The 19,449-nt window shown below is 44.8% G+C and overlaps 1 protein-coding gene across 5 annotated transcripts in view; it reads right to left on the bottom strand.

Annotated features, from left to right (window-relative positions):
* MYRIP (myosin VIIA and Rab interacting protein) overlaps nt 1–19,449 on the bottom strand; it is a 364,430-nt gene that overhangs the window by 189,853 nt on the left and 155,128 nt on the right. For all 5 annotated transcript variants that reach the window (XM_074945499.1, XM_074945498.1, XM_074945502.1 and 2 more), the window contains exon 3: nt 2,399–2,620. In XM_074945499.1, the coding sequence (XP_074801600.1) occupies nt 2,399–2,620 (222 nt within the window). The remainder of the gene's footprint in view (nt 1–2,398; nt 2,621–19,449) is intronic.

Here is a 19,449-nt window from a genome sequence, read left to right as displayed (position 1 = left end):
AACTGTCAAAAATTTGGTTTTAACATTCAACAAAAAGTCAAAGACCAGATTTTGATGAAACCTAATTCCTAGGTTCAAGTTTGAAATTAGACAGATTTCATAAGGTTTAAGCTTTTGAAACTAAACTTTAGAACACAGCAGCAGCATTCCATTCTCTCTAGCTAAAATAACCCTTAACAAAAAGGCAGTTATTTTTTTATTTGCTCGTGTTTTATTGCATCTACTCCATAGCTATCTACACTACCCACAAAATCCTCCTCTTTACTTAACATAGTCTGAGTACAAAGGGACAAAATGCAGGTAGACAGACCGAAGAGCTATTCTATATTCTTGCTTTGTATTAGATAATAACCAAATATCCTGTTGAACTAACCACACTAATGATCTTTTATTAGTTTCCTCTGTATGTTTTTAACCTGCAGGAACATAACCTTAATCCACAGTAGATGATCACCGCACTGATTAACAGTTTAAGGTACCTGCTGGAGAAAAGTGATCAGAGGGAACTACCGCAGTATTCATTTTTTAAAATTTAGCCTCTATAAAAATGTGAGGTGACATGGTAGCACAGTAGCCTAAGAATTCCTTATTTGCTACATTCATCAGGAAGAGACTTAGGATAGGTCTACCCCGCAATCAGAGATGGCATGTATAGGAACACCTGAGTTGGCTTTGATCTAGCTAGCTCAAACAACAATGGCAATGAAGCAGCCCAGCAGAGGTGGCAGCCCCTGAACCTGAGTATGTATTTGAGCAGCTAGCCCATGTGTCTTCCATGGCTTCACTGCTATTGCTATTCAAGCTAGCTAGATCAAAGCTAGCTTGGTATGTCTACGCTGGCCGGACAGGCCAGACCAGGCCTTACCTGGGTGGCCGCTGGAGGGTTTTGGGTGGTTCTGCGGGCTGGCGGCGGGGTGGAGGTGGACTGAGCGACTCCGGGCAAGTCCGCCCAAGGGCCGGGGGTGCCTCCTGCAGTTTAGGGGGCTCTGGGTCCCCTGTGGAGGAAGCCGGGGGAGCTGAAAACCCCACACCATTTAAAAAACCAACACCTTCTTTCAGGACTGATCACCAACATCGGAAGGTAGGCAAATGCATTTGCTAGCTGTTAAAGAGATGACACGGCCACCAAGCAATATTATGATCAGCTTTTATATTACGTGGAATACAATGTGCCTGATTTGATCTCACTTACACTAGTGCAACCCTATTTAATTCACTGGAATTACTCCTGATCTACACGGTTGTAAATAAGTTCAGAATCAAGGCCAATGGGGTTGCACTGATATAAATGCTGACTTCAATGTGATGTGGGGGGCTGCTGCTTCCTCTTCTCCCTATGCCCCTGCTGCTCCCCTTTTTTGTGCTGTAGGGAGGCAGAGAAGGGTATTTCATGCTGCATCGGGGCACCAGAACCTGACCAAGCAACTAGGCAAATGGTGGAGCTGACAACTGTGGTTCATGGGATGCTATTAATATCTAACAAAAAGAATGAGGAGTATTTGTGGCACCTTAGAGACTAACAAATTCATTTGGGCATAAGCTTTTGTGAGCTAAAACCCACTAGAGCTCCTGATAAGAAACAGCAGTGCTTCCTCTTAGACAGGAGTGGATTGGACCCTGGAAAATGGATCAGGGTGGTCTCCTTTATCCTTTTCCCCACCAGTAGAGAGGAGGACTGAGATTACCTGGCCACCCTGGGCCAAGTTTGTTTTAGTTAAACTACCATAATTGAAATGGAACCATGCAAGACCAAATGTCTGCCAGGAAGATTGCCCCCGAAGAGCTGTTTTATGTGGGCTGGCTCTTTTTACTGGTTTTTTTCATGTGTTCTTAAAAGGGTGGGTTATCTCAGGCCCAAGGGGTGGGGAAGCAATTCTAGCCAAGGTTCCATTAGGCAGCATTTTTTGAACTAGTCCCAGTTGTGAAAATGACAGTATTGTTTGGAGTGTATTTTTGAAGCTTTTAGTGTTCTACGGAAAGTCTGTCATTTAGAAAAGCATTCCAGACAAATTCACTGCAGGATAATCTACTGAGAGAGAGACCCTTCTTCACCCTCCCTGCCTTATTCTCAAGTGATTGCTGCAAAATGGCTGGCCACCTTATAACCATCGGTGCTTACGTTAGTAATCTAGATACTTAACGATCACACCCCTTATGCAAACTAAATCCAATTAGTGCTTTTTGGTTTATCAATCCAGCAAAGCAGATTTAGAATAAAACATTCCTGGCCCAAAGGAATCCTTAATAACAACTTCTAGACACTCCAGAGTATTCTGTCTCTTAGGTCTTTCACCGCATCACTGTTAACTGCTGACAAAGAGAGGGAATAGGAGGAAAGGTCAAGTCAAGGTTTCAGTCCAGCTGTTCTTTACCTGGCAATGGTACAATATGCACCTACCTAGCCTGCTGGCAGACATTGCAGAGCCATGCCTTGTCCTTCTTCTGATAGGAGCTGCAGTTCTTGCAGATGTTGTATTTGCAGTCTTGGCACTGCCGCTTGCTATTGATGAGAAATGTAAAAGGAGAGCAACAGCGAATGCAACAGTGCTCATTAAACTTCTGCTGCTTAGAAAGGATGCTGCACTTGTTACCCTCTTCGTCAAGTTTCTGCTTCATTTCACTGGAACCAAAAAGAAGGAACAAAAAGACAAATCAAAATAGTACTCCATTTGGAGTTCTCTGTGTACCTCATATAGCCCCCTTCCTACAAACGCATCAGGCCCCCAAAACAACCTTCTATGGGAAAAATGCATGACAGAAATGCATAGTCTGGCCACAGAACAGGAATCAGGAGCGTCTGCATTCTAATCATGCCTCTAACTGTGCACTTAGGCAAGTCACCAACTCTCTGGACCACGCTCTGGAGCAAACCATATGACTTCACACAGTTAAACTGATGTAACAGAGGAGAATGTGGGCCTCTTCTTCAGTTAATAATTAGTAGGGTTTTTTTTTGAAGATTCATTGCTGTTTTTAGAATGCTTTGAAGATGAAAACCACTGTACAAAAGTGAAAGAGCTGGCTGGACATTATTTTTAAAAAACTGATCAGATTCATGGGGTTATATTATTAATAAGAGCCCCAATTCAGCCAATCACTTAATTACATGCTCAACTTCAATGAAATTTAAAGAGTTTGCTGAATCAGGGCAAATATTTGACCAACTACTTGTTATCAGTTAAAATGTTTCCAAACCCTGAAAGCTCCATAAGCTTTGGCACAAGTGCTTACTCATCCAAAAATTCATACCAGAGGTGTGATATTCATTATTTGCTATTCTACTATTTAAAACGTATTGGCCATACAATCAAAGAGCGAAAACAATAACATGTGACTTAAGTGACTGACCACAAAATACAAACAGCAAACAGCATATAATTAAAGTGAGCAGTTTGTAAATACTGTGTAGGCTGCAAAATAGTCAATGAAATTATTCAGCAAATACTTAAGATCAATGCATACACTACAAGAAAATCAGGATTGTTTCGTGACCAATTTCCTACATAAAAATGGCCTACATTTATATAGAATACTACTATAATGAATAGTTTGGCCACTTCTAATGACTGATCTTTATTATTTAGTATGACCAGGATAACATAGGATAATGTCAAAAATTCATTTAAAGCAGGACATGTTGATTAATATACAGGAAAACAATCATGATTCATTGACTTTAATTTAAATTAACACTTTTTTATTACACCATTGCTAAAAGAAAAGATAAAAATATGTATTTGATAGTGCATATGTATTCAGACATTGGTTTAAGATTCAGTATATAAATCATTGTAAACAAAGCTTGGAATGTTTCTAAAAAGCCCTCAGTACGGTGCTATTCATCTTTCTATCTGCCATTTCCACCTCTCAAATTCATAACTCAAAGTGAAAACAGTCCATTTTGTGAAAACCTTACAAACCAATTCTAAAGTTAAAGTCTAAAAGGAATGCAATTACATCAGTGATATAGAGAGTATATTTTCCAAATTACACAGACCTTAGTATTAAATTGAGTTCTGAGTGCACATGAGATGTTTTGAATATTTAACACCATGGACCTACTTAGCCACTGGTGGTACTGATCCATCTCGGAGCAGCTGAAGAATACAGTATTGCTTAGTTACACCAGATAGGCAGATCAAGCATAAGAAGAATGTCTATGCAGTTCCAAAGGAAAGGCTTATTTTATTTAAGACATTTGTTTTCCAGGAGGAATTATTTATTTCTGTGAATGTCCAGTAGAAATATCACAGTTCAAACAGACATGAGAACATCACTTACAGGGACAAGTTAAGTGAATACTGTTTGTTTAGCCTGAGTAAACTGGAGCAAATTAATTCCTGGGGCAACACCACAAACTCAGTAGGTATGCTAGGGATGAATTTGGCTCATTATGTTTAAAGAGTGAACAAGAAGACTGTATTTAAAGAGGGGGAAATGTAAAGGGAGGAAAACCATTTGTAGTATTGTGGTTAGTCATTACACTGCCACACAAAGGGAAGGAAGAAAGGAAGCCCCCCGTCAAAATTGTCTTTTTCAATTTGTGATTCATTTGTAAGGATCTTTAATATAAAGGAGGCAAGGGTATCCAAAATGTCTACCATCAAATCTAACTCTGCCACAGAACTTTGTTATAGAATTGTGTATTTTAGAAAATAGAAATGTACACTTATATTGTCAGACTAAAATTCATTCCTTCTTCTGACTGAACCAAAAGGCATTGTTGTGACAGTTTATGTAAAAAAATATGTATTTAACTTCAGTCACTGCTTTGGGTAGTGAATGTTTTCTGGCATGTCATCCTACACAAAAGCCAGTTTAGGAACATTATTTAGCATAATGCTTTTGGTCTAATTCTCTCGATTAAATTTTGATTGATGGTCCCCTTCCTCTTTTTCTTTTTGCATACTGTGTAAAAAACATTCATTGTCACTGCCATGCTTCAATTTGTTTTTAATGTCCTGAAGGAGTGTAACCAGCTTTATAAAAAAAAAAAAAAAAGGCCAGATTTAAAGATTGACTATCTAATACTAAGATTTATGATCTGTTACAGTAGGTACCTTGGTGCTCTGAAGATATGTAGTGCAAATCAGATTATACAGATTAGAGGTACTTGTAATTTGGAAACCAATCGAATACAGTCATAACAACATACTTGTGATGAAAGAGCCAGCGCTAGAGGTAAGAATGAGACCAGGAGTCAGCACTCCTGGATTTTCTTCCCAATTCTGCCATTTATTTGCCGAGTGACTTTGGACATATCACTAAATTCTCTATGCTTCACTTTACCCATCTTTAAAATAGATATAATAATACTGATTGTATCTAAACCCTCTTGGTGATAAGAAGAGCAAAATTGTGATCCTTATATGAAAGGTACTAGTTCAAAATATGTTGCTTCATTTCCCGCGAGTTGTCATAAAAGCTATCTAGTCTGCTTTATAGGATCCCCCTCCCACGACGATAGCATCTGAGTGACTGATCCAAATATCAATCTGTTCCATCACCAATACAGTATGCAGGCAACTGAGTTATCATTACTAAGTATCATTTTCTTTGTGTGCAGTACTATAATCCTTACTGTTAGGGGTCACCAGCCTGAAAAGGCTGAGAAAAAACTGCTCTAGCTCAGAGGTTCTCAAGCTATTTACCATTGTGGGCACAAACAATCCTGAATTGGTTCTTCTCGCTATTTCCCACAGCAGTCTGTCCTCTAGGAAATTGTGCCGGCTCTTGTTGCAGCTCTGCAAATCCAGAGGACCATGCATTCTGTGCTTGCAACACTCTTGACAATCGTGCAGAGCTGTGTAAGCTCCATACTTCTGTCAGAGCTGGTGGACAGCAACAAATCCCCTGCAGGTTACTGGGATTTTAAAAATAAGCATAAAATGTATGGGATAGGCATGGCATTATGGGACAGAGAAAGTTGCATGATGGGAACTTGACCCCGCAGAGCCAGTCTCCCAGATGTGGCTCATTTCTGCCCCACCCTGCATTGCCAAAACTTCCCAAAAGACAATGGCGAGTTACACACTGGGATACTTACCCATGGTGCACCTCACTGTGCACTGACACAAGAACTCCTATTGAGTATGCACAGCACCGACGCAAGGAGCCAAGTACCCACACACACTAGACTAACTGCAGCGGCTTTATGCCCACGTAACCTGCATCATCAGAAGTTTGTAATATAGACATGCCCTTAGAAAGGTTTTCCTAATATCTAACCTAAATCTCCCTTGCTGCAAAGCAAAAGGCTTAATCTGGAGCAAGAGACAGATTTAAGTTAGATATTAGGAAAAACTTTCTAACTGTAAGAGTAGTTAAGCTCTGGAATAGGCTGCCAAGGGAGGTTGTGGAATCCCCATCACTGGAGGTTTTTAAGAGCAGGCTGGACAAACAGCTGACAAGGATGGTCTAGATCAGAGGTTCTCAAACTGTGGTCCGCGGACAACCAGTGGTCCGACAGCTCCATTCCAACGGTCCGCGGATAGTTTCCTCTAAGGTGCGCACCTGGGCGGCTGCACACGAGAGAATGAAGGGCCGCTAATTAGGTGCCTGGACCCTGGAGAAGACGCACATGTAAGGTGAGGCGGTGGCCTTGGCGGGGGAGAACAGAGGGTAGGCAGGAGGAGGCAGTGGGGTTAGAAGACGGGGTGGAGGGAATTTGGAACGTGCAGGGCTGCAGTGGCCAGAGAAAGAGGCGACTTTCCCCAGCTCCAGGGCTGTGGCTGCCACGGAAAGATGGCCCTCCTGCCCAGGCTCAGCTCTGTGGCAGGGGAGCGAGGGAGAGACCCCCCCTCCTTCCCAGCTCAGGGGCTACCGCGGTGGGGGAGAGAGGGCACATCCATCCCATTAGAAAGGTAAGACTACCGATATTAAAATATGAGTTGTGTGCTTTTATTTGTAGAACAAAAAAAACGTTAATTATTATAAAGGTTTTTTTTTTAATATAGCGCTTTTATCCAAAGCGCTTTACAATAGTTAACTAACGGTACAAACAGCATTTGGAAAGATCATTGCAGTGGTCCGCCGAGACTCTCAGCAATTTTCAAGTGGTCAGTGGAAAAAAAGTTTGAGAACCACTGCTCTAGGTTCAATTGGTCCCACCTCAGCACAGCAAGTTGAACTCGATGACTTCTCGAGCGCTAATGTACGATTCTATGAAATTGCAGGAACAAATTCAGCCCTAATGTATTGGAATAAGTGGGGCTGCTGAGGTGCAAATCAGGGCCAAATATGGCTCACAGGTAGCAAGTTACTAATTCCTTGCACATCATCAGTTCTAACTATTTCCCTGTGCAGCTTTTTGAATTAATTGGAAGAGTCCATATGCACTTACCTTCTCTGTACTGAATGGTAGCAATAGATGTGAGCACCACAGTAACTATGCTATAAAAATAGGATTGTACACATTTAAATCAATCCCTGAATTTGCCCTATATTGAATAGGCATATCTGAATAATGATATGAAATACAGGAAAAAGTCAAAAACACATATTGTTTAGATCTACTGAATCCCTTGATAAACATGCCCAGGCATGTTCTGTCTATCTGTTGTCATATCAGCATACTCTATTTCTGAAATTGTATAGTAACCTGCAAAAGAAGACAGTGTTAGTGTGCACACACACACAGCAGTCTGCATTTGGGGACCCTTCTGGGAACTTGCTATATCTGTGTTCTGTGCACAGGGTATTGACTTAGCAGCAGTAGTCAAGGACGCGACAGCAGGGGGTGCAGTGTAAGTACAAAAAAACCACAGGGAAAAAACAGTGTGTTGCTGGGGTCTCAATACTCACAAAGGAGCTAATAAGTGGTTATAAAGCCAGCCAACTGTTGTACCAGAAATCAGGAAGGAGAATATTTCATAGTCCCATTGTTTCAGTTGCCATTCCCTTCTCTTCCCCACTATCTTACTGATATTTCTTCCCTAAAAGATTATTTTCTCCTTGAGCATTTTATGTCTGTAACCCATATGATGTTGTTCCAGTTCGTGGGTTCTTTTACCACTGGCTTGATAGTTTTCAATTTTTTTCCCTTCATCTTTAATTTGTTTAATTTACAAAGAGAAGTAAATGCAGAAGGATGAGGATCCGGCCAAGTGAATTCTATAAAATGGTCATAGAAGTGGTATTTCTTCCCTATGCTACAAAAGAATCTAAGGTAAAATCCTGGTCCCACTGAAGTCAATGACAAAATGCCTATTGACTTCAGCAAGGTCAGGACGTCACAGCTAGACGTTACTCCTTCATCTAGTAGCTGAGAAGGTGGGTTTTTTTGTTTTTTGGAAAACCCGGGAGGTGGGCCTAGCGGGAGGGACCACTGGACCCAACTAATGAAAAACAGGGATCGGAGTGAAGGTCATAGGTTCAAAATGAGGGTACTGGATGAGGATACCGAGCAGAGAACCCCAGACAGCACCCACTGCTCCTCAAAGCTATCAAGGGAGCCAGCGGACACTGCCCAGTGGAACTCTGCTGGGATGCGTGAGACGAGGGAGGAACGAAATAGGCGCCACAGTTGCAGAGCACCCCCTCGTCCAGCATCCTCCTCCTGGTGTTATAGATGGAGACTTTAGCCAGGGCCAGGAGGAGGTTGACGAGGAGGTTTCGCGACTTCGTGGGGCCACGGGTGGGGTGTGCAAAAAGGAACAAGTGAGGAGAAAAGTGCAGCCAGAACCTCAACAAGAGGTTCTGGAGGAGCCGGAATAGGGGCTGCAAGATAGGTGTGTGCCAGGTTCTCCCTCACACCGCAAAAGGGGCAGGCCTCGGGTATAGGGGTGAACTGTGCCAGGTGCACACCCGTGCTCATGGCTCCATGAAGGAGCCGCCGACCGATGTCCCCGGCGGGCCATGGGACCAAGGTGGAATAAAGGCTGGCCCACCGGGGCTCCTAACCCTCTTTAGGTGGATGATAGTCCTGCCATTTGGTGTCGGGGCAGTACGCGAGGGTGAGGAAGTGCAGTGTGTGGAACATGAGCGTGTACAGATGGACTCTAGGCGCGGTTTGGAACTGAACTGGCTACAGCACGTGCAGCTGGCTCGGCGTGTGGGAGGAGGAGGCTGGGGGGGGAGGCTTGCAGAACCGGGGCTGAAGAAAAATGTCCGGAGGGCTGGAGGTCAGGGGTGGGCAGGGAGCGCCCTCTCGCAGGAAGACCAGAGAAACGGGTGACAAGGTGACCGCCACCTCCTGGAGTACGTGCATGGGGGTTGCAAGGGTGGAGAGCCCCATGCGTCAACCAAGCACACGGGGAGCCACCCAGTCCCCCCTGTTGTAGTCCAGGAGGTCTCCAACTCTGGTGGTTTCTGCCAGGACCAACCTCCAGCGCACTGAGGGAGACTCCGCCACCTGCACACGTAGATTGGGGTTGGGTAGCAGGGGCTCCGCGAGGAGGTCTGCCCCCTCGGTGCCCACAAAGGACCTGGTCGCCGAAAAGAGCTTCCAGGTCTGCAGGAGGTCCTGGTAGAAGGCCAGCAGCTCTGAGAAGTCTTGTGGAAGGCCCCTCGGGTGGAGAAAAAAAGAGCTGCCGGCCATATCGGAGCCCTCAGAGGCGGTGGAGGAAGGCATGCACCAACATGCTCCACACCGGACTACCTGCACCATAAAGGAGTCTCTGCAGGGCCTGGAGGCGGAATACATGGACCTGGCTGCGCAGGCAGACCAGGACCTGTCCTCCCTCCTCCAGGGGAAGACTCAGGACCCCTGCAGAGATCCAGTGCAGCCCCAGCCAGAAAAACTCCAGCGCCATCCTCTGGAGCCCCCGGGGTCGGGCTCAGGGTCTTGAGCCGGTGCCAGAGCGTGAACAGGACTAGCTGGTTCAGCACCAGTGCCCTCCCTCGCAGGGAGAGACACCGGAGCAGGCCTGTCCATCTCCGCAGCTGCTCGCCCACCCTGGCTGCCAAATCCTGCCAGTTCTCCGGCGGAGAAGAATATGTGGCGGATAGATAAACGCCAAGATAGAGCAGCGGACCCGCATTCCACCGGATGGCTTGAAGCGCGGGTTAAGTAGCTGAGAAGGTTAAGAGGGAATACCACAGAGATAAAGGGGCTGATTCTGCTCTCATTCACACTGGTGTAAATTGTGGGTAAATCCACTGAAGTCAATGGCATTGCAACGGTATGAAGCCAGTGAGAGAGAGAGAGAGAGAGATATCAAAATCAGGCCCAAGAGATGGGATTTGCAAAAGGCTCAGCATTGGCCCTGACACTATCCCCATTGAAGTCAATGGGATTTTAATATAGACTGATAATAGGCTGAGCATTTTTGAAAATCCCACCCAGTGTGTCTAGTTCAAGCCTGAAGCACTTTCTGCAGGAGTGTCAGTGGTACCAGTACTGTCAATAAGGCACCAGCTGAAGCAGATGCATCAGAATAGTAAATATGGCAGGCGACCAGCTTGGCTTAACGGTGAAATCCTAGCGGATCTTAAACATAAAAAAGAAGCTTACAAGAAGTGGAAGGTTGGACATATGACCAGGGATGAGTATAAAAATATTGCTCGGGCACGTAGGAATGAAATCAGGAGGGCCAAATCGCACCTGGAGCTGCAGCTAGCAAGAGATGTCAAGAGTAACAAGAAGGGTTTCTTCAGGTATGTTGGCAACAAGAAGAAAGCCAAGGAAAGTGTGGGCCCCTTACTGAATGAGGGAGGCAACCTAGTGACAGAGGATGTGGAAAAAGCTAATGTACTCAATGCTTTTTTTGCCTCTGTTTTCACTAACAAGGTCAGCTCCCAGACTGCTGCGCTGGGCATCACAACATGGGGAGTAGATGGCCAGCCCTCAGTGGAGAAAGAGGTGGTTAGGGACTATTTAGAAAAGCTGGACGTGCACAAGTCCATGGGGCCGGACGAGTTGCATCCGAGAGTGCTAAAGGAATTGGCGGCTGTGATTGCAGAGCCATTGGCCATTATCTTTGAAAACTCGTGGCGAACGGGGGAAGTCCCGGATGACTGGAAAAAGGCTAATGTAGTGCCAATCTTTAAAACAGGGAAGGAGGATGATCCTGGGAACTACAGGCCAGTCAGCCTCACCTCAGTCCCCGGAAAAATCATGGAGCAGATCCTCAAGGAATCAATCCTGAAGCACTTACATGAGAGGAAAGTGATCAGGAACAGTCAGCATGGATTCACCAAGGGTAGGTCATGCCTGACTAATCTAATCATCTTCTATGATGAGATTACTGATTCTGTGGATGAAGGGAAAGCAGTGGATGTATTGTTTCTTGACTTTAGCAAAGCTTTTGACACGGTCTCCCACAGTATTCTTGTCAGCAAGTTAAAGAAGTATGGGCTGGATGAATGTACTATAAGGTGGGTAGAAAGTTGGCTAGATTGTCGGGCTCAACGGGTAGTGATCAATGGCTCCATGTCTAGTTGGCAGCCGGTGTCAAGTGGAGTGCCCCAGGGGTCGGTCCTGGGGCCGGTTTTGTTCAATATCTTCATAAATGATCTGGAGGATGGTGTGATTTGCACTCTCAGCAAATTTGCGGATGATACTAAACTGGGAGGAGTGGTAGATACGCTGGAGGGCAGGGATAGGATACAGAGGGACCTAGACAAATTGGAGGATTGGGCCAAAAGAAACCTGATGAGGTTCAATAAGGATAAGTGCAGGGTCCTGCACTTAGGACGGAAGAACCCAATACACCGCTACAGACTAGGGACCGAATGGCTAGGCAGCAGTTCTGCGGAAAAGGACCTAGGGGTTACAGTGGACGAGAAGCTGGATATGAGTCAGCAGTGTGCTCTTGTTGCCAAGAAGGCCAATGGCATTTTGGGATGTATAAGTAGGGGCATAGTGAGCAGATCGAGGGACGTGATCGTTCCCCTCTATTCGACATTGGTGAGGCCTCATCTGGAGTACCGTGTCCAGTTTTGGGCCCCACACTACAAGCAGAATGTGGATAAATTGGAGAGAGTCCAGCGAAGGGCAACAAAAATGATTAGGGGTCTGGAACACATGACTTATGAGGAGAGGCTGAGGGAACTGGGAATGTTTAGTCTATAGAAGAGAAGAATGAGGGGGGATTTGATAGCTGCTTTCAACTACCTGAAAGGTGGTTCCAGAGAGGATGGTTCTAGACTATTCTCAGTGGTAGAAGAGGACAGGACACGGAGTAATGGTCTCAAGTTGCAGTGGGGGAGGTTTAGGTTGGATATTAGGAAAAACTTTTTCACTAGGAGGGTGGTGAAACACTGGAATGCGTTACCTAGGGAGGTGGTAGAATCTCCTTCCTTGGAAGTTTTTAAGGTCAGGCTTGACAAAGCCCTGGCTGGGATGATTTGATTGGGGATTGGTCCTGCTTTGAGCAGGGGGTTGGACTAGATGACTTCCTGAGGTCCCTTCCAACCCTGATATTCTATGATTCTATGATCATGACTGGTGAGCTAACCAGAACACAATTTAGTGCGGGGAAAAGGTCTTACAGCGTAATGGAGGATTTTGGAGCCTGTAGATAACGAGTATTTGCCTTTTCTAAGATTAAGAGAAGAACAAATATAAATGTCAGTTCAAGAATATTAAACAAGTATTTACCATGACATTTTGGGGATTGGAAGTACCCCATATACTACCTCTCCATAAAGGGCATGTAGAAATCTCGCCCAGGGCTGAGTAAATTCATATTATGAGACTGATGAGTACTGTACATTTAACAACTGAAATTATTACACTAAAACCTTACTGAGAAGGGTGCTTTAAAAAAAAATCACTATCTGCACAGTGATTGCAGATCACCACAGATGTACCATGGATTCAGGATACCGTCTCTCTTTTTTTTTAAAATCCAACCCAGTGGAAAGATTGGATTTTGTTCATTCACATATGCTCCTGATAATGGGAAGTGTAGGTACACCAAAGGCCTTTGTATCTTTTATTAAACGCCATAAAATAAGCGTAATTAAGGCCAAGTTGTGGAAACTCACGGCTAATCGTTGCTAAACCAATTCCACCACTGACGGGCCCTGTGAACGGCAGCGTGCCTAACACGTGCCGTCTTCTCAAAAATGCACAACAGGCAACGCCATTGCTAAGGGAAAGAATCGATTCAGCCAGTACCAAGATCAGAAGCGAGACCACATGCCCAACATCAATCCCACGCTAATTGCGCGAGTCTCTAACCTAATCTCCTAACAATTTCATGGCCAGCGGAAGCAGTTTCACCAAATGAATGATTCATGCTTTTTCATTGTATAGACACTGAACCAATCTCTCTAAAAGGGAGTTGGTTTTTTTCTAGTTGCTGGTACAGCCATCAGATTCGTGTTTATAACCAATTGGAAATGAGTGACATGTCGGACTGTAATTAGAAGCAAATGAATAATATATTGATATTATTTTAAATTCTTTCTTCTTCCTATGTAAACTTGTAAATTGTTAAAAGAGACATATTTAGCCCCATTTTCTGCAGACCTGTTGTATTAGAACTGGGGTTCTCAAACTTATTTGATCGCAACTCCCTTCATTGTGTCTGTAGTAGTTTATGCATCCCGTCCTGCCGTACAAGTACAATTAGTGATTAAAAAATAAAACATCAACATGCAACTCTCACTAAATATTAAAAACAGTAAAGCATTCATTCAAACAGAGCCATTTCAGTATATAGTACATAGCTCTCTGGCTGGCCAGCTCTGGAAACAGCATCACTGCCAGCAGCAGTGCAGAAGTAAGGGTGGCAATATCATACCATATATATCATATCATACCACCCCCTCGCCCCCCCTCAGACTTTCTTGTTAAACCCTGGATTTGTGCTGGAAATGGCCCAACTTGATTATCATACACATTGTAAGGAGAGTGATCACTTTAGATAAGCTATTACCAGCAGGAGAGTGGGGTGGGGGGAGGTATTTTTTCATGCTTTGTGTGTATAAAAAGATCTTCTACACTTTCCACAGTATGCATCCGATGAAGTGAGCTGTAGCTCATGAAAGCTTATGCTCAAATAAATTGGTTAGTCTCTAAGGTGCCACAAGTACTCCAATATCATACCATGCCACCCTTACTTTTGCGCTGCTGCTGACAGCAGTGCTGCCTTCAGAGCTGGGCACATGACCAGCGCCCAGCACTCTCCATTCTGCCTTCTCATGCCTCCCCAGAATACATTCAATGCCCCCCAGTTTGCATGAGCAGCACATTTGACTAATGGGTTTTGAATACGGGTAAGTTGACACACGCAGAAGAAACAGGAAGTAAATTATAAAGGTATCTTTTGGGGGTTCTCATGAGGTCAGAAATCTCCAGAGCAAAGCTTGAGTGGTTAATGTAATCACTAGGACTTGAAGCAGAAATCATTGTCCTGTCATTCAAATTTTGCCAGACTATTTTGCATTTGTAAAACATGTTCTATTTTTTTTCAAGTATATATTTTATGTATCCCCTTCTACTCCCCTCTTGAAAATGCTATCATGTATAAAGCTGTGTACTCTAATTTTGATGAATGACATACTATTCATTAGCTTCCCTGACTTACAATAAAAAGAAAAAAATTATAGCTGCTTTTTTTTTTAATATTATAAACAGCTCTAATGCAATAGATTATTCTGAAAATTATGGAAGAACATGTGAAAGTTTAAAGTCTCCAAGCAAAGTAGTCTTTTCAGATTTAGGGACTTAAAGAGACTCAGGGCAAAAATTTCAAAAAATGGACTGTTTAATTTCCCTTAAGTAAATGAGTTTCTTGGTTTAAAAAACAAAAACATTCCCCAAAATATTCATTTGTATCTTAACAGTAAGGTCCCAATTCTACAAAGATTTACACACATGCTTAACTTCACATGCTGAGTAATCCCATTTAAGTCAACGTCTTTGCATGATTGAGATCCAAGCAATTAAATGTTGTGAACCTAGTTTCAGATGTTCGTGTTTATACAACTAGGACACAGCATTAATATGGAGCCACTATTAGCATCTCCATAATTAAAACACCATGGGATTGCCTCTCTTTTTAAAATGGTACTAATGTATTTTCATTCAGCTACTATATCATTACAAATTTTTCCCTTTTTAAAAAGTAGTAATTCCTGACATTAAAATCCCTATAAATTGTAAGTTTTTATTAATAAAATATTTATTTTATCCATATTACATTTCCATCCGATAAAACAGATATGCATAGTACAATATACTGTCCCATTAAAAATCCAAAAGACCTAGCAGCATAGCACCATTGCATTTTTAATACCCTAATTAAATCCCTCTGTAGAATTTTTCTCCTTTTTACATTTTATATGGACATTTACATTTATATAAACTTTTTATATTACTTGTCTCTTTATCTCCCTATATGTAACGTAACTTACCCATTTTTCAACCTGAAATGTGTTCTTCGCTTCCCAGTTTTTTGCCTTCCTAGTATCCTTCTATAACTTACGTTATCTTTTCCTTTGCATTATTCTACCACACCAGGGGTGGGCAAACCTTTTGGCCCGAGGGCCACATCTGGGTATGGAAATTGTACGGCGGGCCATGAATGCTCACGAAATTGGGGGTTGGGGTGTGTGTGGGGGGGTGGGGGTGCAGGAGTGTGCTCCAGGCTGGGACCAAGAGGTTCAGAGGGCAGGAGGGGGATCAGGGCTGGGGCAGGCATTGGGCATGGGAGGGGGTCAGGGGTGCAGGCTCTGGGGGGCGCTTACCTCAAGCGGCTCCCCGAAGCAGCTGCATGTCCCCACTCCGGCTCCTACACAAAGATGCGGCCATGAGGCTCTGCGCACTGCCCCATCTGTAGGCACTACCCCTGTAGCTCCTATTGGCTGTAGTTCCCAGCCAATGGGAGCTGCAGGGGCAGTGCGCGGAGCCCCCTGGCTGCCCTTATGCGTAGGAGCCAGTGAGGGGACATGCCACTGCTTCTGGGAGCCTCACAGAGCAGGGCAAGCCCCTGATCCCACTCCCGGGCGGGAGCTTGAGGGCCGGATGTGGCCCCTGGGCTGTAGTTTGCCCACCCCTGTACTAAACCTTATTATCATTCCACTTTTCTTTGACTGACCCTTGGATATTTAACTATTTTCAGCAGATTTGCTTGATTTTCTGCCTCTCTACAACCTAAGCCATAAAGGGTTAAATTATCTGCTGAAGTACAACTCCAGTGAAATCAATGGCAGTTTGCCTGCTTACACCAGCAGTTTATTTGACCCCAGTTACCAGTCAGTGTAGCTCAGAATCTCAGCATACATTTCCCCATCCTTATATTATTATTCTGTATAGCAACACCCAAAGTATACTTCTAAAGAAATTGCTCAGAACTATTATTTCTATATAGCTGTTTCTATATATTACTGTTCCTGTGCTCACCTCGTTTTCTCACATTTCTAACAGTGCGTGTGTGGTGGGGGGGAGGGGAGGTTTCTATGTTGGGTTCAGCTAGATTTGTAGACTGAAGACTGAGTTTTCTCCTTCACAAATTAATTAATTGCATTTACAATCAGTACCAGAACGTCACTGTAAAAGTATCTCTATCTATGTTGTCATGGCCACAGGGCTACCTGTAGCTCTATTATCCTCTTTCTGGTCTCTCTGAGTGCACTGTCTCAGGTGTCAAACCTCATGCCTTTAGCTCTCCTGGATTAGAGTTCTGCAATTCTCCCACTCTGAGCCCTGGTCTACACCACGAGGTTAGGTCGAATTTAGCCGCGTTAGGTCGATTTCATAAGCAATGCAGCTACACAACCAACCCCGTTCTGTCGACCTAAAGGGCTCTTAAAATCGACTCTGTACTCCTCCCCGATGAGGCGACTAGCGCTAAAATCGACCTTCTTGGGTGGAATTTGGGGTAGCGTTGTGCAATTCGACGGTATTGGCCTCCGGGAGCTATCCCCGAGTGCTCCAATTTGACCACTCTGGACAGCACTTTCAACTCCGATGCACTAGCCAGGTACACAGGAAAAGCCCTGGGAACTTTTGAATTTCATTTCCTGTTTGGTCAGCATGGCGAGCTCAGCAGCACAGGTGACCATGCAGTCCCAGAATTGCAAACGAGCTCCAGCATGGAGCGAACAGGAGACACTGGATCTGACTGGTGTATGGGGAGAAGAATCCGTGCAGGCAGAACTCCGATCAAAAAGAAGAAAGGCTAATATATATGCCAAAAACGCACAGGACATGGTGGACAGAGGCTACAACAGGGACACACAGCAGTGCTGCGTGAAAGTTAAGAAGCTCAGGCAAGCCTATCAAAAGACAAAGGAGGCAAACAGTCACTCTGGTTGAGAGCCCCACACATGCCGCTTCTATGATCAGCTGTATGCCATTCTAGGGGGGACCCTACCAGTACCCCACCACTGTCCATGGATACCTGTAAGGGGGGGAAGTCTCACGCAACGCGGAAAAGGATTTTATGGAGGAGGAGGAGGAGGAGAATGCGCAGCAGGCAAGTGGAGAATCTGTTCTCCCCAGCAGCCAGGACCTTTTATTCATCCTGGAGCCAATACCCTCCCAAGGCGGGTTCCCAGATCCTGAAGGCAGAGAAGGCACCTCTGGTGAGTGGACATTCGTAACTACACTACAGGGGTTAAAAGTAATTGTGTTTCATGTTTGATTTGCCCTGAAGAATTGGGATGCATTCGCGGCCAGTACAGCTACTGGAAAATTCTGTTAACATGCCCGGGGATGAAGCAGGAATCCTCCAGGGACATCTCCATGAAGCTCTCCTGGAGGTACTCTGAAAGCCTTTGCAGAGGTTTCTGGGGAGGGCTGCCTTATTTCATCCTCCACAATAAGACACTTTACCACACCAAGCCAGTAGCAAGTAGTCTGGAATCACTGCAGCACAAAGCATGGCAGCAAATGGTCCTGGGTTTTGGTCACATTCATGCAAAAGTCGGTCTTTATCTTTCTGTGTCAGCCTCAGGAGAGTGATATCATTCATGGTCACCTGGTTGAAATAGGGGAATTTTTGCAGGGAACAGTAAAAGGACCCCATTCGTGCTGGGCTGTTTGTGCTTGGCTAAAAGGGATCATCCCGGAGAATAGAATGCAGTGAGAGGAGGAGTGTGCTGCACATCCAACCCAAATCCACAGCCCCTCCTTTTAAACGACAAACCCAACCGGCATTGCTTGCTATGGGAAAGGAGGGTGCTGTAGTTTAAAACCATTCCCACGTTATGAAGGCAGAAGAAGCCAACCCCGCGTACCCTTTGGCTTACCATGGCTGCCTGGAAATGGAATTCTGTTGCCCAGCTGTGTGTGATGTGTTACCATACCAGCAGGTGCTCAATATAAAAGGCAAACTGCGACCCTGTACCTAAAGCACATGTGCTGTCTGCTGTGAATTGCTTGATTCACTGTGAAAGAGCCTTCCTTCTGTTTTCAGAAATATATCTTCTTAAATTTCACTCTCCTTTTTTATCCCCCCTGCAGGTGCAAAAGTTTCCCCATATCAACTCCGTCCCTGAGGTTATTGCAGATTAGAAGGTGAAAAAAACCACACTTGCAATGACATGTTTTCCGAGCTCATGCAGTCCTCCCACACTGATAGGGCACAGCTGAATGCACAGAGGCATTTGGTGGCAGAGACCAGGAAAACATTCAGTGGGAGTGATCAGAACATGCAGGAGGAGATGTTGAGGCTAATGGGGGAACAAACGGACATGATCAGGTGTCTGGTGGAGCTGCAGGAAAGGCAACAAGAGCACAGACCGCCACTGCATCCATTGTATAACTGCCTGCCCTCCTGACCAAGTTCCATATCCTCCTCACCCAGACGCCCAAGAATGGGGGGAGAGGGAGGCAGGCAGCTCTGGGCAACCAGCCACTCCACTCCAGAGGATGGCCCAAGCAACAGAAGGCTGTCATTCAAACAGCTTTGATTTGTAGTGTGGCTACAATAAGCAATGTGGCCTTCTCCTTCCCTCCTCCCCCACCCCACCCGGGCTACCTTGTCAGTGATCTCCTTCCCCCCGCCCCCTTTTTTTTTTTTTTTTAAATAAATAAAGAATGCATGGATTCAAAACAATAGGGACTTTATTTCCTTTGCCAGCTCTGGCCGAAGGGGGGAGGGGGATTGGCTTACAGGGAAGTAAATTCAACAAAGGGGGAAGTTTTGCATCAAGGAGAAACACACACAACTCTCACACCGTAGCCTGGCCAGACATGAAACTGTTTTTCAAAGCCTCTTTGATGTGCAGTGCACCTACCTGTGCTCTTCTAATCGCCCTGGTGTCTGACTGTTCAAAATTGGCCGCTAGGCGATTTGCCTCAACCTCCTACCCTGCCATAAATGTCTCCCCCTTACTCTCACAGATATTATGGAGCACACAGCAAGCAGCAATAACAATGGGAATATTGGTTTCACTGAGGTCTAACCTAGTCAGCAAACAGCGCCAGCGAGCTTTTAAATGTCCAAAGGCACCTTCTACCACCATTCTGCACTTGCTCAGCCTACAGTTGAACTGCTCCTTACTACTGTCCAGGCTGCCTGTGTACGGCTTCATGAGCCATGGGAGCAAGGG

This window comes from Natator depressus, chromosome 2 (genome assembly GCF_965152275.1).
Source record: "Natator depressus isolate rNatDep1 chromosome 2, rNatDep2.hap1, whole genome shotgun sequence".
NCBI lineage: Eukaryota > Metazoa > Chordata > Testudines > Cheloniidae > Natator > Natator depressus.
This window is presented reverse-complemented; position numbering and strand designations above follow the sequence as displayed.